The sequence below is a fragment of the Tenrec ecaudatus genome, chromosome 4 (assembly GCF_050624435.1).
Source record: "Tenrec ecaudatus isolate mTenEca1 chromosome 4, mTenEca1.hap1, whole genome shotgun sequence".
Taxonomy (NCBI): domain Eukaryota; kingdom Metazoa; phylum Chordata; class Mammalia; order Afrosoricida; family Tenrecidae; genus Tenrec; species Tenrec ecaudatus.
In genome coordinates this window covers 12,556,148-12,582,330 of record NC_134533.1, presented here as the reverse complement: position 1 = coordinate 12,582,330, position 26,183 = coordinate 12,556,148, and the positions used below count along the sequence as shown (strand labels likewise).

The 26,183-nt window shown below is 58.9% G+C and overlaps 1 protein-coding gene across 1 annotated transcript in view; it reads right to left on the bottom strand.

Annotated features, from left to right (window-relative positions):
* Positions 1-24,428, bottom strand: part of SYT7 (synaptotagmin 7) — a 61,785-nt gene extending 37,357 nt beyond the window's left edge. The window contains exon 1 of the mRNA XM_075547555.1: positions 24,147-24,428. Coding sequence (XP_075403670.1) covers positions 24,147-24,428 — 282 coding nt within the window. The remainder of the gene's footprint in view (positions 1-24,146) is intronic.
* Positions 24,429-26,183: the final 1,755 nt, after the last annotated feature.

The window sequence follows — 26,183 nt, the reverse complement described above, 5'->3', positions numbered from 1 at the left end:
CCTGAGCCTTCCATGCACAGGGGAAGGCCCCCTTGCCAGCTCCCACCTACCCACCTTGGCCTCACCTGGATGGTGGGCAGGGGACATGTTCTCTACAGCCTCAGGAGACTGTGCACCTAGACCACTGTCAACCTCATCATCCACCCAGAGCACCCACAAGGACCACATGCTGATCCCCACTCACCCACCACCTGCTTGAGAAGCACAACTCTTCAAGGCAGAAGGGACAGTCCCCAACATTCTCAGAGGGCTGGCCCCTGTTCAGGCATAAGTTCCAGGGACATAGAGGCAGGACCCCAAGGCACAGGCCTGGGGCCAAAATATGGGCACACTAGACTTCCTGCTACAGTGTCTGCACTTTTTCCATGGACCACTCCCCTCCCCGAGCTGCCCTGTCTCACGCAGAGAGCCTTTGTGGGCTAGGGCAGCAGGCACCCCACAAAGCTATTTCCTTTGGTGAAATGGCTTTTTTCTTCTTCTCACAAACCTATGGACTATGGACCTAAGTTATTTTTTTTTAATCATCTTATTGGGGGCTCGTACAACTATTATCACAATCCATACATCCATCCATTGTATCAAGCACATTTGTATATTTGTTGCCATTCTCAAAACATTTGCTTTCTACGTGGCCCCCCTCCCTCCCCGCTCTTCCCTCCTTCATGAAACTTGGGTAATTTATAAATTATTATTATTTTTGTCATATCTTACACTGCCCGACATCTCCCTTCACCCATTTTTCTGTTGTCCATCCCCCAGGGAGGAGGCTATATGTAGATCCTTGTAGTCAGTTCCCTGAAATGGCTTTTAAAATATGGCAACTTCTGTTCTTGTGCTGAGCCTCCTACATCTGCTATCTATCAGGAATCACCTATGGGGAGGTGGGAGGGCCATGCCCACAGTGAACTGTCACTCCAACCGGCAAGGCAGGCATGAATGCAGCTAACGATCTACTAGCACACCAGGGGCTCCAGAACTCGTGAATGATGGGATCTCAAGTCGGGGGCTCCAGACTCCCAATGCCCCAAATGTGAGCGCAGGCCCTGCCCCTTAACAACTGTGTGGCCTCAGACAAGTGTCTTAACCACTCCGTGTCTTTGCTCCATCAGAATGTGTCAGAGTGATCTGTGTCTCACAGGCTAGTTGGTGGCCCCCCACAGATCGGCACCATGATGACGGCTGGGGGTTAGGGGACCACAGCTATGGATGAGGGGCTATGCACAGGCGCAAGGCAGTGTCGGGGGCTCAGGCAGCTCTCTGGGATGGCTTCCCTGGGGTAGAGGTAGGCCCTGGATGAGGTCAGCATGGGATGTTCTGGGCAGAGGGAACAGTGGGGACAGAGGAGCTGGACTTGAGGGTATGGGGAGAGCATGAGGGGGTATCAGAATGGGGCCTGATGGGGAAGGGGCGTGTCTGCCAGGTTGGCTTTGTGTTTCAGGCCCCCGGGAGCCAGGGAAGGTTTCTGAGCAGAGCAAGGACAAGATCAGAGGCTTGTTAGTAAGCTCATGGTTCGTCAGCTGTGGTCAGCCAGTTGGAGGTCACTGCCTGGTTCTGGGGGCCTCATCTGCCATGGTGTCCTCTCCATACACACATCCCACCCTCCACATACCTCTAGTTCTTGGGGGGAGTTGCCCACGACTCTGAACCCACTCCTCAACCCCTACTGTGGTCAGAGAGCCCTCAAGGACAGATGATTGTCCCCCTAGACTACTGAGCCCAAAGCCAGAGGCACAGCCTGAAAGTTCCTCTGAAAGCAGAGAGAACAGTGATCTTGGGATCCAGCCTTCTGTAGGCACGACGGCATGGCCAATTGCTAGGAAGCTCCGGGAACTTGACGGATGTCCTGTGTGACCACAGAGCAGCTATGTGGTCACGGGCAAGGGCTGAACCTCTCAGGACCTCAGTGACTCCATCGGGGCAGGAGCTGACCCCTCCTCGCTGTGACATGTGGTCCCAGCCTCATCTTTGCCACCACCCTTCGGCATAGGTATGGTGATGGGTCCCCATTTTACAGGTGGGGAAATGGAGGCACAGAGGGGCGGGGCCAAAGACCTCATCCAAGGTTATTCAGCCAGTATGGCCGGGGCTGGGGCCCTGAGTCCACACTCTGTCCTGACCAGTCCCCAGGACCTTGGCAGGCCATTGGGAGTTGGTCAAGAGCACTCTTTGGAATCCTCAGGGTCCCCAAGAACCTCTCAGGGGCTGGGGGGCTGCTGACCTGCTCCCCACCAGCCCCGTGTGGCCAGAGGGCCATTGTTTTCCTTGGTCTCACATCTTGGGATTTTGCAGAAAATTCCACTCAGCAAAAAGTATTGGAGCCCCTCCCCCTTCAACTTGGTGACCTCAAGGCCCCCTGTGGCATGAGAGGTCACTGTCATCTTCCATCGTCCCTCCACCTCCCCCCTAGAGACCCTTGGTGCCCTCAGTATCCACCGGACAGCACCAGGGGACAGGGTGAAGCAAACACTTGTCATTGCAATTTCACTGATGTTGTGAATAAAAGTGACAGGAGGCCCTCCAGGCACGTTGAAATCAAGGGCGCAGGCGTGTGCTCCCCTGCCAGTCAGTGAAGCCAGACGATGGGGCCATGGTGTCCCTGGCCTGGGAGAGACCTCCGAGTCAGGGAGCCAGCCCCACTGCTGCCCAGACCCCCATGGCCAGCCCTCCTATGGGAGGTGGGCCCATGGCTGGCCGTTTTTGGGGAGAGTGACTATGTTTCCTGCCCCCTGTAGCCTCCAGCCTGCCCTCCTGAGCTGCCAGGAACAAGCCAGCTTCATCCGTTGCCACATGACAGGCCACCAAATCCTTGCCGACAGCTCTCATGTCCCTTCAAGTCTTCTCCAGGCAAAGCCGTCCCAGCTCTTCCAACTCTTCCTCGGATGACACAGGGTTTCAAGTCCCCTTACTGTCAACACATTACCATGTGGGGGAGAGAAGATTGCAGCGAGAGGCAGACCTTCCGCAGGGTTGCGTTCTGAGACCTCTCTTTGGGCGGCTCACAGACAAGGGCAGATAGCTGACACTGGTGGACCTGGGAGGCAGGGAGGCCAGGAGCGGGGCGGGGCATGAGGGGTGCCCCTCTGTCCACGCCTGCAGGGGCAGGAAGCTCATTCCAGCTCAGGGTCAGTGGAGACCCAATAGAGCCCTGTGGGCAGGACCGTGCGGGGGGGGGGGGGGGGGGGGAAGGGGGCGGAGCTCCTGGCCACACCATCTACCCATGGAGAGTGCTCAGCAGGAAGCAGCCCCGCCCATCATCTTGCCTTCTGGAATATTGGTTCTCGTTCTCCGCAGGACAGAGCCAGGCCCTCGGCAAGAGTGTGCCGCGTGCTTTTTCAAAGAACAAAGGAGGAGGCAGCCAGGAACGATGGCAACACATTGCCCCTGTGCCCAGACTCATGGATGCCACCCCGTGCACAGGGAGGCGAGACGCTTCGGCCCAGTCTTGCGCCAGCTCCCCACCACCAGCTGCTCATCTCACCGGATGATTTCCCGCAGGAGATCACCAGGCCCTTCTTCCCCATCCCCTGGAAATGCTCCTGAAACCTTCGCAGCCCGAAAACCTGCCTGAGAGACGGTGCTGGCTTTGCAATGAGGTGCACAGGCTGGGCATGGAGCCTGCTTCTCTTGTACCAAAATCTCAATGAAAACCAGGCAGGCTGGCATGTATGAAAAGCCTACTGTGTACCGGGCTTCAGAACCCACAAGGGCAGAGGCTGCATCTACTTGGTTCACTCCGGGATCTTCTGTGACAAGCTCTGAGCCCAACCCTACAGGAGGTACTCAGTAACTATGTGAGTTGGACATTCGATGACTGTGTATGTCATCATATTTGTCTCCCAGATTCAAGGAGAGGTGGGGAGAGTCTCGGTGACAGAATTTGGGAGTTTCTCTTACAAGCACATGCGTACACACACACACTGGGAACCCCTCCCTTCTTCTTTCATGCTTATCATGGCCTGATCAACTCCTGACGTTGCCAGATCCAGCTTAAAAACATCTCCTCCAAGAAGCCCTCCTGAACCTCCCCAGCAGGCACAAATCCCTTCTGCCTTCATGCCCCTGTGACCCAGTGCCCACACTTTTATTTGGAATTGTGGGTGACAGAGTGCAGGGCTCTGGAACCAGATGATATGGGTTCGAATCCTGGCTCAGAGACTTCCAAGTCATGTGACCTAATGTCTCGAACTCAGCTAGTATAGTTTGTATCTAAAGTCAGTCAGTCAATGTTTCTTAATATAACATGTATCATTCTATGCATGAGATGCTTCTAAATATACCCAAACATCTTTAACAGCTTCATCCAGTAATAACAGTAACATTTTGAAGGACACCTTATTAGCAACATTGTATGTACTAGAATTTTTAACCTAACACGTTTTTTTTTAATTCCCTAACAAGTTTTACCAAGCCCAAAAAGCCAAAGTCACTGCCATTCAGTCAAGTCTGACTCATAGTGACCCCACAGGACAGGGTAGACCTGCCCCTGTGAGTTCCCAAGATGCTAATTGTTGGTGGCAGAGAGACTGGTAGCTTGGAACTGCTAATGTTGCTGTTAGCAGCTCCCAACGTATAGCTGTCACACATAGCCAAAGAGAGAGGGTCTGTGTCAAAAAGGGAGACCCTTGACAAGATGCACAGACAAAGCGGCCGCTGTGCTTTGTTCTGTTGTACAAGAGGGCCGCTACCCGTCGGCACCCACTGGAGGGCCCCTAGCAACACCAGGCTTTACAGGAGCAGGTTGTAAGTCAGACATTCGCAACTGGGGGGCTGCCTGTGTTGTGCGCTTTAAAGGAATCAGCATACACAATGCACTTAGCACCGTGCCTGACTCGAAGTAAGCAGACACCAGAGGCCGACTACCACGGCAGCACTGTCCCTTGCTTGTGTACTAGAGACACCTACTGACTGGAGGTGAAGCTCAATGCGTGTTGAGTGAAGTACTGACCTGTCTGCCTGCCAGTCTGCCCCACTGAACTGAGTTCAGGGGCCATGTCTTCATCAGCCCTGTGCAACCCCCAGCCATCAGCGCCCCCTGCCCTGCCCTGGACACCCAAGTCAGATCCCATTAGTCAGCATCATGGGTTGGGGGGAGCAAGGCCCGGGATGAGGGAGGGGCCGGCAGCTGGAAGTGAGGCTGGGCCTCAGGTGTGCGCCGCAGGCCAGTCCCGTCCCTTGTCCCGGCTCTGCCCTCACTCCCCCCTCCTTCTCATCTCTTCAGCAAGCCATGATTTATGGATGATAGGAATCAAACAGGGCTGCTAGCTGCTGGGACACCCCAGGGAGCTGCCAGAGAGGGAGCTGACTTCTGAGGGCCAGGTCACCAGCCGCCAGAGGGCCGGGAGGGGAGCCAGAGGGAGCAGATAGATGCCCACAGGCCACAGACATGACACTCACAGCTCAGACACTTACACACTCACTTGGCAAAGGTACCCATGGTTTACACACACACACACACACGTGCGCACGCGCGCGTCATGGAGACTCACCGGGCGTGGACACCTCAGGCAGGGGCAGCCCAGCCATGAGCAGGTGCCCACTTTGCCCTCCGCAGGCTCTCAGCATCTGGGCACTTCCTCTGGCTCAGCACCCTCTCTCTGTGCTGGTCTCTTTGTTTCCTGACATCGTCTCTCTAACTTGGAAGGGATAAGAATTGAGGGTACATGACCTGGGTTCATACCCCAGCTCTGGCCCTGCTCAGCAACGAGACTTGAGGTCAGGCCCTTTGGGGTCTCAGGGTTTACCTTCAAATGAGGACAATCACCCTGCTTCCCTTCTGTAGGTGCGCTCAGGACCAAATGCCAGCTGCCCCTCACTGGGGCAGGCGCTGGGGGCGCGGGTGTTTGCGCGCACGGTTTTATGCAACCTCACAACCTTGGCCAATGAGTGTCTGTGTTTTGCAGAAGATGAGGCCGAGGTGTGGAGCATGAGGAGGTCCTGTGCCCGTGCTCTAGACTGGGCTTCATCCCTTCCCGCAGGTGAGGGCCAGGCCAGTGTTCTACATGAGGCTGCACAAGCCCCATCCTGGCCACAGCCAGCACTCTCTTTCCCTCGAGCCAACCAACTACTTCCATGCCTGAGAGGTCTGGCACAGACTGTTCCCTCTGCCTGGAACACCCTTCCATCCTCTATCTTGAAGCCCCCAGACCAAGGTGCCCTCACACCCTTCCCCCATCCTGTCTGCCTCTCCTGCAGCCAAGGCGAGTCATCCCATGGGCTACCAAGGAGCTCTCTTCAGGTCATCTCCCAACTGGGGACACTTAGAGAGCCAGGACCCCAGGCTCTTCATCTCTGTTACCTGAGGTCTGCTTCATGAGTATTCTGAAAATGTACACCAGCTTCTAAGACCCTGGATCAGCACACTGACTCCAGGAAGACACCCCCCCACCCCAATACCAGGCCTCACGGGCCTCTCTTCCTTCTCTGACCATGAATTTGCTCACTTGCTGTCCAGCTCCCCTACCATGGGAGCAGCCCTCTCCCACCCACAGGGCCAACAGGATGAGACCCATCTTCCCAAGGTTCTGGGAGCCCCTAGACCAGATGGGGTACAAAGCACCCACTGGACACAACAGGGACCTCTTTGATGGTGACCACGTCCCATACCCGCCCTTCCAGAGCTGTCCCATCTCTCCATACCCTCCCAACCTAGCTTGCTTCCCCATCTGGTTGTTCTTGGGCGCACCCCTGGTTATGGGTGGCTTCCACCTGGGCTGGGAGGGGAGCATTCTCTGTGCGTGAGAAAGTATCAAGTGCTTGGGAAAGAGTGCTGTTTTGCTGTTGTTGAGACTATGCACAGCGCAGCCCAGCCCTATGGCTCTTCCATGCAGCGTTTCAGCTCTCTTTCAGGTGGTGAAGCCGTCCTCTCTCTCTTTCTCCTCCCTCAAATTGGGCCTCCAGCAACATGAACACGCAGCCCCAGAGGCCCTGCCTCACCTTCCAGGTTGCTGTTGCCATGTTTCTCCCCCACGGATCGTTGTGAAAAGGACAGGCCCTTCCAGGCAGGCCCTTCCGTGCCTCACTCACTGAGCTACACTGCTATTTGGGAAAGAGCCCCGCTGGTGGCGTAGGTTACCCACTGGGCTGCAAACCCGAAGGCCGGCAGTTCAAAACCACCAACCGCTCCTTGGCAGAGAGACGAGGTTTTCTACTCTCATAAAGAGTTACCATCTCAGAAACACACTGGGGTAGGTCTACCCTGTTGACTCGATGGGACCGAGTTTGTTGTTGAGGGACTTCCTGTTTGGTTTGAAAGGAGCCCTGGTGACACAGTGGTTACTTCTTGGGCTGCTAATCACAAGGTCTGCAGTTCCAAACCACCAGCCGTGCTGAGGGAGAAAGATGAGGCTTTCAACTTCTGTAAAAAGCTATAGTTTTGGAAATCCACAAGGTCAGGTCTATCTCGACCTATGCGGTCGTCCTGAGTCAGAATTGACTCGACGGTGAGTTTGGTCTGGTTTGGAGAAGATTTCTGGGCTATTTTGAGGTTAAGGTTCAAAGACTATCTCAGGGCAGTAGTTTCTGGTTTCATGGAGTCTCAATGGCTTCAGGGGGAAAAAAAAGGATTTTCTGAGAACCTTGTATTTTGTTCGGCAGCATCTCCCTTCTCCCCCACACACCCTCTTGTCATGAGGTTTCCTCTATAGAAGCTCTGATGAATGCACTCAGGGGTGTAGCTGGGCTCCATCCAGGGCTTCCGATCTCACAGCACAGGAGGCAGTTGTTCACAGAGGCCAGGACTTACCTGGGGCTTTTAATCATGGTAACTAATGCCCGCTCAATGTCGAATCAAGTTCGCCATTCTGAGCACCCCTCTGAAGGCCCAAATGCTTGCCCGGGAGCATGCAGATCTGGGGTGATTAAGATCTACCTCAAACCCTACAGCTGTCTCTCTTGTCTCACCCTCTGGGAACTGAACCCTTCAAACAAGCCCCTCTGAGGATGGAGAGGAGCCAAGAATCAGAGGGGACACAGAGCGGAGCCGGGAAGAGGATTCCCACTTCCTGAAGAGGTCTGCCAACTGCAGCCATGCACTACTTCCTCCAGGCACCCGAGAGACTCATTCTGTGCCCACCCGCTTTGTCAAGGGATCCTGCCCACAGTCTGCTGGTCCAGGCCCGGAGCTCAGGAAAGCATTCTCTGTGGACAGAGACCCATCCTGATGAAAAGCACCCCCCCCTCCCCCGACAGCTTGAGCTTTGACCATCTGGGAGTGAACGTTAGAAGGGGATGCCCAGGACTCTGTAAGAGTGCCCACTCCTGACTTTGTCTCCTCTCCACCTGATCCTGCACTACTCACACTGTGCCCCTCCCCACCACCCTCCACCGCCCCCATTCTGGGAGGCTTCCATTGGGATGACGCTCAAGGTGGAAAAGTGTGGGGGCTGCCCGTCTCCCTATATGCTGAGCAACTGGAAAGGCATGGTGTGGGAAGGCATTTGGGGGTGGGCTGAGCCTACGGGAGCCCCAGGGTTACTTGGCTGTGGGAAGGGTGCCCACATCATCCATCGTGCACTCCAGACCCAACGCACGAGAGAGAGAGAGAGAGAGAGAGAGAGAGAGAGAGAGAGAGAGAGAGAGAGAGAGAGAGAGAGAGATGGGGAGGAAGGAACCAAAACTCAATAGCTGCTTCCTGAACCTGCAACAGCCAAGTGGTGCTCGCAGGAAGGTCCTGCCAGCTCTCCATTCTAAAGCCTCCCTTCAGGCCACCTGCTTCCAGGGGCAGCAGCGTCTTCCGAACTAGGTGAGATGGGCGGGGAGAAGGAAGGAGAAAAAGAGGAGAGGAGGAGAGCAGCAGGCACCGACTTCCCAGGAAAGCCAGGCCTCAGCCCTGCCCCCACGCCCCCTGGACATTCTCTCTGCAGCTGGCCTTGGGCTGCACTCACTACCCCCCAGGCTTAGGGGGAAGGGGTGGAGACAGGGAGAAGGCTGGCGGGAAGAGGAGGGGCTCCCTTGGGAATAATTGTTTTGGAAAGTTACAAGGCGATGAATCTGAATCGAGGGGCTTAGCACGAGCAGGCCTCCGCCATCGTGGCTGTGGCTGTAATAAAAACAGGCCTTGTGCGAATGAGCTCACGGGAAGTGCGCTGGCTGAGGCCGCAAAGATGGTTTAGAATTCAGAGGAGGTGCCAAGTGAGTAAACAGTGAATGAAGGATTAGCTGGATGGGCCAGGAGCCGTTCCAGCAAGAAATTGGATGGGGACATGTCGGGATCCATAAGCACTCGGACTTCTCATCAGGGAGCGAGGGCCGGTGAGCTCTGAGGGCCTCCTCCTCTGTGCCTCCCTTCCTCTGGTCCCTGGTTTCTCCTCCAGCAGAGAGCCTGGCCTTGGCCAGGGTGGCTCACGTTGGCACAGTGCAGAGTGGCGTATACAGAGCACAGCCGTTGGCTGAGGTGGTACATCCATTACTGCCTTTAACAGTGGTCACGGGTGCCCAGTGAGCCCCTCCCCATCGCTACCCTCCCTCATCTCTCACAGTCCCCAACTTAGGGTGGCCTGATGCTGCCGGGGAGAGGGTGACAGATCACCTGCAGATCCCAGGTTGCTTCTGAGCCTGGCAGTCACCAAGATCAGGACCATGGCATGCCAGTGGAAAGTTCTCAGCAGGCATGTCCAGCCAAGGAGAGTCCGTCTGAAACCCGCCAATCCTTCCCACCTATCATGAGTCCAAGGCTGAAGAACCACCCAGCGCCCAGGCCCCCATGAAAGCTGAGGGGTCCATCAGAGAGCCTTTCAGGGGCCAGGGGAAGGAGGGGGGGGTCAGATGGAGGTCCTTTCTAGCTGCTAGGAGTGGGCGCAGGGGCAGGATCAGGGATGTGAGATGATTAAGTGCGGGCCTTGACCACCAGTTACTCTGATGAATAATGCCTTGTTGTGCCCTGGCCTGAATCAGCATCTTATTGTTATTAATAATACATGGCTGCAAAGCCGCTGGGGTTGGATGGCTGCTCTCTCTTACCTTTGAAGATCTCAGAGTGCTTCAGTGCTGCTCATACCGGTGACTCAACTCACCCTCCCAGAGCCTCAGGCTCTGGTCACACAGGGCCACCCGCCCTGTCCTGGGACCCTCCCACCGGGTCTCACCATAGTGTACTGTGGCATGCACATCCTTGGCTGGGGGACTCAGGGATGAGAGAGAAACATTTAGAGAGGAAGGAGACAGCTAGTGGATCTCGTCCTGCTGTGAGGAAGGGAGGAAGAGAGGGTGCTGGGCATCCCCATCCAGGCCTGCTCCCCACTGGCTGTGTGAACTGATTTTACTTGTCCGGTTCTAAGCTTCCTGGAGACTTACTTCCCTACAGAGGGCACAGCCCCAGGTCCTGTCCACGGTGCTGAAACGGGCGCGAGGAGCTGCGGTGGTGCCTCTGTCCCTGGTGCTGAAGCCGAGCTCAGGCCAGGCTGCCTTCCCTTTGCATCGCCTTCCAAGCAACCAGAAACCTTTTCAGAGACATCCTCCTCTGACAGCCCCTTTCCGATCAGCCCCGCAGCTGAAGCCATGACAGTGACCAGCCCACCGAGGGCTTGGAGCCTCAGCAGCCACGAGGACTCCAGGCTGTAGTCCTGCCGGACAAAACGAGCCTCTCTGCTAATATAAATGTCACATGCCAGTCCCAAAGGGGAGCTGTCTGTCACATGGCCTCCTGGACAACACAGGCCAGCTTCTATGTGAGTAGTGGGAGGTGGGTACAGGCGAGGAGAGGCAGAAAGCCCATCACTACTACCCCCTCACCCCTCCAGGGGCAATCTGGCACACCGAGCTTACAGAGCTGCCCGACACCACGTACTGCCAACCTCTGAGGGGCACCAGGATGCATAGACGGGCAGCTGTGTGGCTCCACCCAACTGCCCAGACCTCAGGAGGCAGAGCAGACCAATTTAAACAGGCTCTAGCCTTGTCTCCTGCTACAGGGCCTTTACCACTGCGAGGAACACAGTGGCCTGTGATACTTGCCCACAGCCCCTCACCAGGCAAAAGCCTTGCCCACAGCCCCTACCTAGGAAAAAGCAAGGGAGAGAGGTGGCCAGGGAAGAAGGCCACAGATGCAGTCAGACCGTGCCTGTGCCCCTATCCAGGGGCACAATACTCAGCCAGCAAGGTAAGCACAGGCTTACTTGTGCTTACACATCTCTAGCAAACAACAGACTCGGGCTTCTGAGGGGCAGAAAGCAGGCGAAACTGCTCACTGTAGGCGGGTGAAGCAGTACAAGTCAGCCTGTGCTGACCTCGCTCACTGAGCACGCCGTCCCTGGCAGGGGCTGTCCATTTGAAAAGATGCTTGGATTCCACAGAAAAGTGCCAGGAGCTTGGGAAAGAGACAGGTGCTGGCCAGGCCTAGAAGTCTAAGCTTTGATGTGGTGGTGGTGGTGGTGGTGGAGGGGGTGGGCTGCAATTGTTCACTACAGATTAGTAAGCACAAGTCAGTCTGTGCTAACTTTGCTTCTTGGGTAAGACGACACTACCCTTCCCCCCACAGGGAGGGACGCCTTGAAAAGCCACTCTGTCTAGTGTCTCTCGGGATGTCTGGCTCTCAGCCTCTGGGACCCAGCAAGTGGAAGGGGAGACCCCCCTGCCCTCCCTCCTTCCAAAAAGATATAGCCCAAACAAACAAACTGGCTGAAGGTACCAACCGTGGCCTCTCTGGATCAGGCGAGGCGCGCAGAGGTAAGAGCCTTTAATTGCAGCCGGCAGAGCTAATATCATTTATTGAGCACTTACTATATGTCAAACACGGCACTAACCGCTCCACAAACATTCTCTCATTTAGCCTTACAACCCTCCCGGGAGGGAGAGTCTCTGTCAGTGTCTTACAGATGAGGAAAGGGGGCCACAGAGCAGCGAGGTGTCCGCTCAGGACTGTACAGCTGAGCTGGCGAGAGCTGAGACTGCTTGTCTGCTTGTCACGAGGAAGCTTGGCAGGACACATCTCCCAAGCCACCCATGTTCAGGAGGCCTCCCTGTCCCTCAGTGGTTCCCCAGACCACTGCAGCTCTCTGTTGCCCTCCCCTCACGGCTTGGAGGTTGACTGTAAGGGTCCTGCAGTGCTTTGCTGCTGACCGAGTCCTTTCTGAGCCATGCTTCACATTGACCCTCATAGGCTGAAGGGTGAGGGGCAGGGCCGGCCCTCTGCTGATCATGCAGAGCAGCAGACAAAGGAACAAAGCAGTAAGTGGACCACCCTGAGCCACCCGGGGGGCAGCGGAGCCAGGACTTAGATGAAGATGCTGGGTCTCCCTGTCCAATGTTCTTCCTCCCCACATTCCCACATGGGACTCCCAAGGGTAAGTTAGACAAGAAGTCCAAGGGGCCTTCATCTTCCAAGGTCCCTCCAGAGGCCCTGACCTGGACTGCACCCCCTGGGGCTGTTGACTAGCTCAGCTCTCACTCCGAGGTTCAGAGTCTCATTCTAAATGAAAAACATTTTTTTTCCAGGCAATTACCTCCTGCTAATTAGGAAGCAAGGCTACCAGTCCCTGGGCCCTGGGATGACCCCCTTTCACGACTCACAGGGATGGGTGGGTGTGTAAGGGGGGGTGTTGAGGTCCTGGGGAGCAGCAGCTGCCACAGCACCCATCTGGGCCAGGGCCCTGGCGTCTGAAGGAGGCCAAGGAACATTTGAGGTCAGGCAGGTTAGAGAAGAGAGGCATCTGAGGAGATGGGAGAGGGGAGGTGGGGGTGCCAAGGAGGGAGGGGCTATAAAGTGGGAGAGGCCCAGGGGACAAGATGCTTGCAGAAGGCCAGACATGTCTGGGCAGAGCAGAATCCAGGGACCCAGACTTGGGCAGGGGGAGCCAGGATGATGAGGAGGCTCAAGGGCAGGTCAGTGGGGCAGAGAGAGAGGGAGCACTTGTCAGGAGCCCCAGAGACAGCAGAGAGGGAGAGAACCAGCTCCCACAGAGGACGAGGAAGGGAGAAGACAGGTCCCCAAAATGTCAGGCCGAGGAGTGGAGACAAGACTGGCTGGCTGGGCCAGGGAGACACCTGGAAGGAGAGAGGAAGGGCAGGGAGGAAGGAGGAACCGAGGTAACCCCCTGGGGAGAGCAGGGAAGTGGGCAGGGGAGGGCTGCTGGAGTGGCAGCTCCCGGGCCCTGAGAAGGGCCCTTGTTACATCATTGTCCTTGAGTTTCCCCCAATGTCAGTGCCCAGCTGTCCCGGCTGGGCCTGCACACCCTCCTATGCAGCCACAGGTACAGGCAGGCCAGGTGACAGGGCCACCAGCCAGCTCAGGTCTGAGACAATCCCCTCATCTGAGGCAGCTGGCCTCAAGTTTCAGTGAGGGAAGGGGGCTCAGGCAAGGCCACATAGCAAGTGGGTGATGGGTCCAGAGGCTGAGGGTACAGGAGGGGAAGCTTCAGGGTGGTGGTGGTGGTGGTTGGGAGAATCTTGTTCCCTTCTGAGCAAAGGGCAACAAGAGAAGACAAAGTAGGGATGAAGTTGCCAGCAATGAGACCCTGGACCATCTGAGCCCTGTGCAGTGTGGGCTGATGCGGAGGAAGAGAGCAAGAGTGGCCAGATGCTAGAAGCCGCAAAGGAAGCATTGGGGAGACTTGGGTGGGAAGATAGTCACTGCAGCGCCTCACTACAGACCTCTGAGGGACCACTGCAGATGGCATTACTCGGGGTCCTACCTCCCCACCCCACGACCCTATAAAACACACATGCCTGATATCCCATTCAAGGGAAACATACCCCGGGGGAGGGAGGCGGGGGTGAGTGAGGTGGCCACAGAGCTAGCCAGCGGCATGGTTCTTACTCAGGTGACTGGCCACTTCCAGGCCACTACCCTTGATGCCCTGATGGCCCCTCCATGCTTGGCATTTTGTGGGGTTGTGCCACTTCTTGGGCTCCCAAGATCCCAGCTCCACCCTGACAGAGTGGAGACCTCAGAGTGGAGTCCTCAGACACAAGTGGGATCACAGTCCTAGGTGGCAGGGGCTTCTTGTGGCCCCAAGGGGGTGGGGGCAGGACCACGAGGCCCCAGTGTTGTAGCAAACCCTGTCTCCAGTCACTGGAATCTGAGTTCTAGTCCTGACTTGGTCCTCATCCACTGTGTGACTTTAGGCAGGCCACCTTCCCCCTCTAGACCTTGGTGGTCCCCTCTCAAAGGGTAGGACCCGAAAGTGAAGAGTTAGTTAGGAGGTCAGGCTGTTGCCATCTACCAGTGAGGAATCCTCTCCACACCCATTCTACAAAGGAGGCTCGGTCAGTGAGGCAACTTGTGTGTGCACGGCAGTTCTTGGGGGCCCGGGGGCTGGGGGTGATTCTGGCTTCCCATGATGGAGACCCAGGACAAACTCCCTGCCAGCCCACTCCATGCCCTCTGCCCATGGGTCAGCGGAGGCTTGTGTGTTGTCCTGGGGCTAAACAGTGTTCAGCAGAGCTTCCAGACTAAGCTGGTCTGGAAATCCAGCTGGGGAGAACCCGCGGGACCACGATGGTCGGTTCTGCACCCAATCAAGGGGATGGCGTGGGGCTGGGCCGGGTTGGGTTTGATTTCGCTGTGCGTGGGGGTCCACGTGGGTTGGGGGAGGGCTTGACGGCTGCTCACAACCACCTTTGGTCCAGAATCTCTGCTTTTAGAGGTCACACTCTTTGGTCTTGCTCAAGGACCCTGCCAGGTCACATGCACTGTTATGTCTATGCATGGCAAGACATGTTACTCCCATGTCCACGGCCACTCATGTGCTCACCTGTGTCTGTCTGGACACACTCAGACACACACTACTACAAGCCCTCTGGCTCAAGACCAGGTGAGCCGCAGGAAGATTCTGCACACACACACAGACACACACACACACGCTGGCATGTAAACCTGCCCCTTTGAACACTGGCTGACTGGTGAGAGCCATGTGCCACCCTGTGCCACTAGCCATGGGCAGTGACATGACTGCTGCACCCCCTTCCGCCTACCACCCCGAGTGCCTGGGTAGCTCACACGTCACAACACGCACCTGCCGGCACCTCCTGTCCACACACCTTCCTCCCACTCTCTCTCCTCAGAGGCAGGCACCTCCCTCTGCAGGAAGGAAGCAGCCCTGGCTCCCACAGCCCAGTGATGCCAGCCAAGCCTGGGGATGGAGAGGAGCTAGAAGTATCAGCCAGAGACTCTGGGGGGCCTGGGTGCACAGGTCCCATGTGAGAATATGCTTCCCTGAGGGCTGAGTGCCCAAGTTAAGCTCTCAGCCCCCCAAGAGCCTGCCTCTCCTTTGCCCTTGCCAGGCAGGTGGCCAGAAAAGAAGCTTGGAGCCAGAAGGTCTCCTATGCCTCCCAAGCAGGACTTTGGGGTCTCAGGTCACATGATCACTCCACACCCCGCTCCCACGGCCCCATCCCTGGTCCCTGCTCTCTCCTCCCCCTGCCCAAGCATCTCAGAGTTCTGGGTATTTTTAGGCCTCAGCTGACAGGCTGTGAAATCGCTCCCTTCGCACCTCCCCAGCCAGGCGGGGGCTGAAGAGGGAGGAATGGGGTTGGGGAGGGGCACACACAGCCAATTCATCAGATTCCTCCAGTTCTGGCAGGTGCCAAGCAGGGAGTGAGGGGTTCCTCCCCTCCTCCTGGGCCCTCCTCTTGAGTGAGAACATCCCTTGCCTGGGAGGGAGAGCTGAGCGAGTGGCGGAAGGGGGGTGGATGCAGGGAGGCACTAGGGACAACCCCTGGCACAGCATGGTGTGGCTCCTCCCAGGTTTAGGGCAGCTTCAGGCAGTTGAAACCAGTGGTTAGGGAGTCAGCACTGTGGTTAGGACAGCCCAGCACTCTGAGCATCAGTTTCCTTGTCGATCCTGCAGTGGCAGGGACCATCCTCTCTCCCTGGCAGGGCTGTTTGGACCATGGGCTGACAGGATCTTCGGAAAGGCAGTCTGCAGACCCAGTAGGCACTGCTGGCCAGAGAGGCTCCCGGGCTCTGATCCTGCCTCTCAAGCCCTTCTTAGCTCTGCTCTTTCCCATGGGGCTGATGCCATTGGCAGTGGGTGGGACCTCTTCTCTGGGCAGCTTCTCACAGAAAATCCTGGGCAAGGACTGTCTGTCCGTCCTGGGGCTCCCTGGTGCCCACTGGGTCCATCCCCAGGGGGACAAACCCCCAGTATCCCCAGTATCTGGTGGGCAGGGGGTGTAACCACTCCTGCCTCCCACTTCCCACTTGTAGAGCACACATACGTGTCATGTGTACACGTGGACCCAGCCCAAGCACTCATGTGTGCAGTCCAGGCCTTGGTGTGAGGGCGTTTGCCCTGGGACCACCCCCTGGTAAGTGGGAAGCCATACCCAAGACCTTCTGGGATCAGGTCCCTGTGCCAGGGGCCGTGGGCATGGAGTGAGGGGGGTGGCCCACCTAGTTGCCGAGGAGCCAAGTTGAGGCTTTGCAGCTCAGGCCCGGTGGCTGGAGCTGGAGCAATGTAGCCCCCCATCCCCACCCCAAGGGTCCAGCCCAAACAGACCCTTAGGCAGACTTTAACTCTGTCCACAGGGCTCTGGCCTGTCCATTTCTGTCCTGGGTTCCCCGACTCCAGAGTCCTCTCCAGGAGTTCACCACTGGAAACCCGGTCCCCGGTAAGCCACCTCCAAGTGCTTCTTCAAGCCCAGCTGCACCATCCCATGCCCTGGGCTGCCCACCACATGCTCCAGTTCTCCAGGGGCAGGGCCTGGTTCAGCTGGATAGTGGACCTTCTGCCAGCCGCCTGTGGACTCAGCCCTGCGCAGGTGTGAGGCTGAGAAGGGGCTGGGCAGAGGTGTGGACAGGTGTGCTAACGGCTGGAACTCCAACTCCAGGTCCCCCACCCCCACCCCCTCACCCAGCCTCCACTGCCACAGAGGCGCATTCTGTGCAGAGCGCTGCTTGAAAGCCATCTGGGCCTTTCCCAAGGCCTTAAATTTAAAACAAACAAAACCCCCAAACCTGCTTCGGATGGTGCTGTTGTGGTTCAGTGAGTTCGAATCCCAAAGCTTTGGAGTAGCAGCTGAGTGTTTAACTGCCACACACACCCCCCTCCCCGAAAAGACCCACCTTCCAGCTCCTTCCAAGTCCTCACCAAAACCAACCAAATTCCCAGATCTGTGCGGTATGGAATGTGTCACCTCCACTCGTTCACTGGGCCCAGGTCACAGAGCCAAGGCTCACGGTCTTGCATCTGATGCTGTGACTGCATCTCCAGCCCGACTTGAAGCTCAAAGGACCTACTTGCCAGGTGATACAAGGAATTCACACACATCACCTGCCCAGAGCAGTACCTGGCTCACAGTGAGTGCTCAACACACACCAGGTTGAGATCCTGGTGGCGATTAACCTGTGCCATCCCACCCTGGTGGCGTCGGGGTTATGGGTTGGGCTGTGACCCATGAGGTCTGAGGTTTGAAACCACCTCCACTCCTCCGGTGAAAGACGGAGCTTTCTACTCCTGCAAAGAGTTACTGTCTCTGAATCTCATAGGGGCAGTCCCATGCTGTCCTCCAGGGTCACTCCAAGTCAATGTCAACGTGATGGAGTGAGTGTGGTTTGGCTTGGTTGCCTCTCTCTGGCGGTGTAGCAGGCTACGCCATGAGCTGCGAATCACAAGGTTAGTGATTCAAGCCCACCGATCACTCTTCAGGAAACCGATGAGGCTTTCTGCCGCTGCCAGGATATACAGCCTCCGAGCCCCCCAGAGGCAGTTCTACCTCCTCTGTCCTGTGGGGTCGCTATGAGTCAGAACTGGTGTGATGGCAGCGAGTTTGAGCTTTTGAGCTTGTCTCGGCGAAGCCCTCATAACATACCCCCTCCCCCCAACCCGGGCTGAAGCAGGCATGTCCCTCTCAGCTTCCGGAACCCTCATCCCACACATCAATCATTCCGTGCAAGAGAACACTGATAACAGCTGCCACTGGCTGCCTGTTTACTACGTGCTGGGCGAGAGACAGAGTGCTTTTCCCGCCTTACTCGCCCCCACCCCCCATGGCCCCACTCATCCCCACTCTGGAAGGTAAGAGCCATCTCCCCCATTTAATGGGGGAGAAAACCAAGGCCAGAGCTGAGGAGTACAACCTATCCAGGGACACGTTTGCCTGGGGCCCAAGCTTTAGCAAACCGAGCCCTGCGGAGCTGGCCGTACACGGAGTTCTCCACATACAAGCTTGGCGGAAGAGCACGAAGGTGCAGTGGGTGTTAGGCTGCTCACCACAAGGGTAGCACTTCACCAGGCTCTCCTCGGGAGAAAGAGAACGCTTTCTGGTCCCACAAAGATACGCAGCCTTCAAACTCGGAGGGGCAGCTCTACCCTGTCTCATAGGATTGTTGTTATGAGTCAGACTCACCTGGAGGGGCAAAAATTAAATGAGAACTCACAACCATCTAGTCGATCACGACTCCTTGTGACCCTATAGGACAGGGCAGAAGGGCCCTTCTCCCGAGGAGCCGCTGGTGGTTTTGAACTGCTGACATTGTGGTGAGCAGCCTGATGATGCATAACCACTAAGCCACTGGGTTTCATTGGGTTATGATGGTGATTATTTCGATTACTGGGAGAGGCCCCTCACTGGCATAAATGGTTTGCACTCAACTGCTAACTTGAAAGTTGCCAGTTCAAACCCACCTGGTGGTCCCATGGAAGAAAAGTCTGGCTATCTACTGCCATACAGATGACAGCCAAGAAAACACTGTAGAGCAGATCGACTCTGTAAGAGGCAGTGCGAGAGGGGCTCCCTTAGACTGGACCCCCTTCCACAGAGCACAGAGAAAGGACCGGGATTCAGGGATGGCCACCCCTTGCCACCAAGTCCTCATAGTGACCCTAGGGGACACAGAAGAACTCCTTAGTTTCCGGACTGTAGATCTTTATGGGGACAGACAGCCTCATCTTTCTGCCAAGGAGTGGTGGGTGGATTTAAACCACACTGACCTTGAGATTCCAGGCCCAGCACTGAACCCACGGCACCACCAGGGTTCCAGGTCTGCAGGGAACCCCAATATGTGGGCCCAAAGGATCCAAGGCAACCGAAGAACAGGTAGTGAACATAGGCGGGGCAGGGCCCAGCTGGGCAGAGCGGCCAGGGCCTGCCATGCGCTGGCCCTCACTCTCCGGCCTGCTGACACCACGGTGTGGTAATGAGACGGATCCAATTTGTACCCAGGGCCCCGCCGGGAGCAGCTGCCTCGGCAGGGTTGGCAGTAATTTAATTGGACACATTAGCCACACGGCTCTCTGCCGGAACCTCATGCAGGCACCCCCTTGGCCTTCTACACCTCAAGCTGTCCGACCTTGGCTGGGTGCTGGTGCCCCCTTCACGACCAGCCCTGGTCAACCTCCGCCAGCTGTGACAAGACCTGCAGGACCCTCTTCCCCTTGTCTAGGTTCTTGGAGGTTGCTGGATCAGGGGACGAAGTGGGCCACGATGCTGTGCCAGCAGTAGCTACGGGAACCTGCTGGGCCCTGGCACAGACCTCCCTCTCCTGCCTCCCTCAGTGGGCTGAGTAGGTCACCAGTTTCTTCCTCAGCTGGCCCTGCGTCTCCTCCCACCCCTACCCCCACTCTGGCCAGCAGCACAGGACTCATTTCCCCAGTATCCCTGGGTTCTGTCCCTGCCTAGGTGGCTCCCACGACAGGGGGACGCCCTCCTTGCAGGGCGCTGGGGAGGGGTGCATTCGAACCGGCACAGCACCAGACACAGCCACAAACACACAGCTAAGCCTGGGCTAGCACACAGGCCCACACGCACGCATACGCCATGGTGGAAATGCCCTGATCTGCTCCCCAGCCAGGCCTGAGGCATGCACCAGGCGCGGCCGGCCTCCTAGCAGCGGGAGGCTTCGGAGGCGGCAGGTGGGAGGGCGGGGCGGTGGGCGGGCATTTAGCGTCCCTGGAGGGCACTGGCCCTGCCCGACTGGGGCTGGGGCCAGGGGAGGCGTCCTCCCCCAGCGCCCGCCGTCACAGCTCCCCGGGCACCTCAAAGCACCTCGCTACAAATATCCTCATTATCGGCTGTTTACCGCGGGCGCGGCGCTCCTTGAGCGCAGCCTGCGGGGCCGTCCAGCTGCCGCTGCGCCGAGCGCCCTCCGGCCCGCGCGCGCACGTAGGTGCACACACAGCCCCGCCGAGGCTGCGCGGCCCCTGCCGCCCCACCCTGCCGGGAGCTGCGCCGCAGTCCCCCAGGAATACAGCTCGCGCGCCTGGACCCCGGGCGACACGTGGCTCCCAAGGGGCCCTTCCCAGTGAAAACAGTGGAGACCCCCTCTCCCAGCAGGCCCAAGGAGCCAACCGACCTTCCCATTAACTGGGCTCCACATTCCAGACGCAGGCCCTGGGCCCCTGTCCAGCCCCTTCCACAGGTCTCATGCTGTCTGCCAACTTGGTTCCACTCTTAGGGAATTTGCTGGGTGAGACCAGAGCCCTGTCTTGGATGGGGTCCAGCGGGCTGCACCCAACGCCTGGAAGGTCAGGGGCCTCGTGGTCACAAAACTGGCACAATTCACCGGGCACCACTGGCTGGGGTTCCCTGGCCAGGCGGCTGGGCACCCTGGCACAGCCTGGATACGGCACCTGGCCAGGCCAGTGACGACCCGACCCAGAGAGCTGACCTGGCCAGCTGAATGTGCCACCTGCCAGGCAGGAACTGCCCAGGAAGCCACTGGGGCTGCCATGTCTGCCTGCAAGTCTCCCAAGGAGGCCTGGGCCTCCAGTCCCCCCACCCCCCTTCACTCCCACCCTCCTTACCAGCTCCTCTCCCTGCAGTTCCCGGCCTCGCTCCCCTGGGGAAAGCAGTTATTGAAAACGGTCCATCAGATTCAAAGTCCCTGAGAGAATAGGGGCAGGCGGGAGTGGGGGAGAGGAGGTGGGAATGGAGGAGAACCACCTACCCCTTCTGCCTTGTCCCATACCCTCACCCTATTCAGCAACAAGGGGCTGGAGGGCCAGGGTACAGCCTACAGTCACACTCTTCCTTGATCTCAATGTCCATCAGGCTGGAGCTTGGGACCAGCCAAGGGGCAAGGTTGACACCCACCTGTTCTCCGGTCAGCAGTCTCCTCACCTGGCCTGCATGACCTTGTCCCATTCTAGCTGTTCCAACCTCTGTTCCCCAGTGAGGAGGGTACTTCGAGGCTGTCTCCCCGTGCCCCTCCTCCACGTCAATCTTGAAGCTTCCAGCCCTGTTGGTCAAGCTGTTTTCCCAAGGCCACTAAAGAGCACAAACTGGGCCAAGGAGGGCCCATCTCCTTGGGAACACGAGCTGGGGGTGGGGATGGGGGTGCTACCTACCACCCCAGCTTCCCAGACACGCCTGCGGCTGAAGCCCTAGGCGCTCTTCCCTACATGGCCAGTGGGCAGGTCATTTGGTCTTTGGTCCCAGACTCTGACTCAAGCTCTGGATGCAGCTGACCTGGGCCTGTGCAGACAGGGGTGGTCGTGAGTGAGGCCCATGGAGATCAGTTTGGAAGGGGTGCAGGGGGTGTCAGTGAAATGATATGATCAAGCCAAGGACCAAGGGCCTGGCCCCCTCACCTTGGTGGCCCTCAGGGCACACCCGTGACTGCCCATTCAGCCACACCGCTTGCTCCTGTCCCCTACATCACCTCCTAGCTTTGCCCCTGAATTGTGCTCAGTGGGTGTGGTCTGGACCCTTCTGCTTGAGAGTGAACCCCCCTCATCATTCCTGACTTCAGACCCAAGTTTCTGCCCCCCACCCCACTCTCAATACTCCCCTCCCCTAACAAGCTGCCTGGCCAAGCTGTATTGCAGAGGGAAGACCCACTAACAGGTGGGACAGAAGGCTCCAGGGAGGAGGCTCCCATTGAGCTGGGGGGCTAGGGGGGGACCTCCAGGACCTGGCCTCCCCCAGTGCTGCTGCACCGGCCCAGCCTGTCCCTCACTGGGCCGCAAGGTCACCTCTCCCTCTTCCCTCCAGTCTGCCGTCCTGCCTGCCCACTGCAACGCTGACCCCTGCAGGCCTACGGAGGCCCTGCCTAGCTCGGGACAGTCTGACCGAGGGACACTGGAGGCTTGGACAGGCCAGTTGCCAGATGACCAGAGGGGGAGGCCGAGAGCAGGGACAGGGCAGTGTGTCTCTGGGAGGGGGTACAGGAGAGGCTGCAGGCATGGCTGGGGGAGGCTGGCAGAGTTTGAGCAGGAGCCGCTGGTGTGTGGGAAGGGGGGCTGGTGTGCGTTCTTCACTGGGTTTGATCGTTTTCCCACAGTCCCTTGCTTCATCCATAATAGATTAGAGAGTGAAGTGTGGGGGGCAGGGGGGAGAGGGGAGACGATGGGGTCTGAGTGGGGAAGGGAACTGCCGCCCTCTTCTATCCCAGTCGGAATCTACAGAGTGAATGGGGTGAGAGAGGGAGACACCCTGGGGTGTGAGGGTGTGGGGTAGGGACAAGAGGGAAAGCCAAAGGGGTGGGGCCACAGGTGTTCCTGGGAGGAGGAGGAGGGGATCAGGAAGTCCGAAGTACTGGACCTCAGGGCTCCAGAGGGAGAAGGACTGCCCTGAGTCACATCTGCACTAGTTTGGATATAGCACTCCCACCTGGTGCCAGTCAAGGGGGAGATGGGGGTAGACAAGAGGGACACAGTACTATGGCAAAGGGACAGAGGTTGAGGGGCTCGAATGAATTGAGGAGAGAGCTGAACAGCTCACAGGAGATGGGCAGGGATGGCAGGGGGTGCAGAGGCCCCCAAGGGACCAGGGGCAGGGGCAGACTACCAGCTCTAACCTGTTTCTGACCCCACCCAGTCAGGTGCCCACACCAGAGAGAAGAGACCCTCGGGGTAACCCCTTCCTCAGTCAGAGCTGTCCCTGCCTCAGGCACTGGGTGGGCCCTACATGGCAGCTGGAATGGGCAGGACAACCACCCCTCCCAGACAGACAGGGAGGCCAGTGGGAGGAGGGGGTGAGGAGAGGGTGGTCTAGGGGCTGCCACCCGCTGGGCAGCACTGGCTCTCAGGCCCTTAGCCCAGAAGATACCAAACACATCAAGTTGGCCTCTGTGGTGAGGGCAGAGGTGCTGGGAGGAGTAGTGAGGTCATGTGCCCAGGTGTGGGAGGGAAGAGGAGGGCGGGAAAGGGGACAAGGGCAGGGCCCTGGGCCACTGACCTAACAGGAGGTTGGGGGGGGGGGGAGGATGTGCTGCCAGCCTGGCAAGGCAGCGGTTGGGGGCAGTGTCCACACAGCATACCCTCTGCTTTCCTTGCAGCCCAGATCTGGTCCCTGAACTCGTTATTGGCAGCTAGACGCTGCTGTCCTCTGGGGGGAAGAGGCCAGGGTGGATGGCTGGCTGAAAATGGGTCTGGGAAAGCCACTGCCAGCCCTCGCTTAGAGGACATTCAGGGAAGGGCTGAGGTTCCAGAGTCAAGGCTGGGTCTTTGTTACCCTTCCACCCAAGTGCTCAGCCAGTGCAATTCCTGGGCTGCTTGGGCATCCTCAGCCAACTCCGCTGACAGGAATGGCAGTGGGTGAGTGTGCAGCCTGCAGGAGGCAGGGACAGGCGGGGGCTGCCCTCAGAGGAGACAGCCAATGGGAGGCTGGGGCAAGAGCGGGCACAGCCAGCGCCCACCGGACTGCCTGAAAAGCTGGAGGGGCTCCAGGTCACTTCTGTGGAGGGTCTTGGGGGCTGTCTCCTCCTCCCAGCCTCCCCACGCCTGGGGAGATCCACAGAAACGAATCCTCAAGCTCTTCATGTCAGAGCTGGACCTCAGGCTGGGGCTTCCTGCTTCCAGCTTCATCAGCGGGAAGCCCAGAGGCTGGTGGACAGGATGGAGGGGACTGGGTTTGGGGTGGGGCACCAGGTGGGAGCTGGATGTAGTCTAGGCAAGAACTGTAGGGGACCTGCCTACAGGTGGGCACAGGGGGAGGAGGTGTAGAGCCAGGGAGGAAAATGGCAGAGCAATTCCCGAGGACAGAGGAAAGATTCCTGGGCTGCCCCGGTGCCTTGCAAACGTGGGCTCACAGGCCACTCCTGGGCTGGGGGACACGCAGAGAAGTGCCCCCCCCATTGTCCCTCTGCCCACAAGACTGGAGTGAGTTCGGGGGTTCTTTGCTTCCCCCCTCTCCAAGCCTAAGGGCACATTCCTCTGCGACCCCATTCTCACCACCCTCTACTCTCCCTCCCCCCAGATCCCCCTTCCACCCCCCACCTTCAACGCTCCTGCAGCCCCCTCCCCCAGCGACTCTATCGCCGGCTGCCGCACCAGATCTCCATTCGCCCCTTGGCATCCTCTCCGATCACAGTTGGCACCGCTGATGCCACTTCGCTCCCCGTGCCCACAACCTTGGCTCAAAGCTGCCCTGGGGTCCTCCTTCGCTGGCACCCCGGGGGGCACGAGTGCTGGAGGAGCCGGGACGCCTCCGAAGGCACTGCCCTGCTCCCGCGGGGGCAGCGGCTCCTCGCTCTGCCACACACGTTGTCCTTGGGCTGCTGGGGGTGGGGGGGGAGGTCCTTGCGGGCACACTGCGAAGCCGGCGCCGGCCATCCATCCCGGCAGTGCCCGGACTGCGGGGGATCCGGGTCCGAGCTGTTGCTGCTTAGCCCGCGCCCCCGGGGCCGGCCGGACTCACCCGAGGGGCAGTCGGTGCGGGCTCCGCGGGCAGAGCCCTCCCAGCCTGCGCCCGCCGCTGCCGCCGTCCTACCCGCCGGCGCGAGGCGCGCTTACCTGGGCTGGCCGCCTCCGGGTCCCGGTACATGGTCCCCTCGTCGCCGTCTCCCTCCCGGCTCCTCAGAGCCGCCTGCGGCCGCGCGCTGCTCTGCCGCCGCTGCAGGGCATGGGGCCGGGCGACCCCCGGGGGCGGGTCCGAGGGCGGGGGCCGCGCGGCTGCACCGAGCGGGGAGCCGGGGAGCGGGGGCCGCCGGCCCGCCCGCCGAGCACGCCGCCGCCGCCGCCGCCGAGCCGCCTCCCTCCGGCCTGCGCGCCGCGTGTGCGCGCCGGAGCGTGTGTGAGTGTGTACGAGGCCGTGTGTATGTGTGTGTGCGAGCGCGTGTGTGCTCTCGCCCTGGGCCCGCCGGCGCCGCCCGCCGCCCGCGCCCGCTGCTGCCCGCTGCCGGCCGCGCGCCGCACTGCAGCCCGCGCCCGCCGCGCCCCGAGCCGCCCGGAGGGCACCGCCGCCGCCCGGCGCCCCGCCCGCCGCAGCACCCGCGGGGAGCGCCGCGGGGCCCTGCCCTGGGCTTCGGGAGCCCGCGGTTCCGGCGCACGGCGCGGCCAGCCTGGCCCGCGCTCCTCGGGTGGCCGTGGTCGCGCCCTCAGCGCGACTGCGGAGCCGGCCACCTTCTTCCGAGGTGCCCTTTGACTCCGCTCCAGACGGCGTTAAGATCCAGGCCATGTTTTCCGTTGGGTGGCGCCTGGAGGGCGTTAGCTCCCGACTAGACGCCGCGGTGGGCCCGGGAATGCGGATTGGTAGGTTGGAAGATCAGGCGTGGAGTCACTGCCAACCCGGAGTTTGGATCCGCTAGTCTGTGGCCATCCTCCTGGAGACTCGCACACAGCTGTAGATGAACGCTGTAGGGTCTGCCTTCGGCGGGGGACTAGGCCTAGTGACTCCCCGCACTTCATCCCCTCAGCCTCTGCTCCTCGCCCTACTCGTAGCCTCTTCACCTGCCCTCCCAACCCCCATCTTCCTTGCCCTCAACCCTTCAGGTGGTCGGAAGGCCACCTCGCCCTTCCAACTCTGGGTCTGTCTCAGCCCTCTGCCTCTCAGACCAGCACCCAGCCGGCGCGGCCCCAGTGTTTCCCCTACAGATTCCTGAGTGGGGGTGGGAGAGACAGGGCATGCTCCTGCACACCCCAACACATCCAACCACGCACTGGCACCCCTGCAGTCACACAAGCACACCATGTCCTGAGTCACAGGCTCACTCCAAGTCCCACACCGGATAGCAACCAGGGTTGGGGGCAGGGGCAGGAGAGCAAAACCCCTCTGGTGGGTCTCCTGCCCTAAGCTCACACCCCTTTTGAATATCCTTCTAGATTGTGTTCTCCCATGCACCGAGCTTTCTAAGGTCAAGGAGTCCTGCTCCCACACCAAGAAAGGCACATAGCTGCCTTTATAGCACACTGTACACACCCAAGCACACACCTACCTTCCCACAGTGCTACAGGCAGCAGGCACCCACAGGGACAAACCTGGCCCCTCTCCCCCAGCACACCAGCCCCCAGACCCCATCCCATGCACTTGCACAGTCTCTCTCTCTCTCTCTCTCTCTCTCTCTCTCTCTCTCTCTCTCTCACACACAC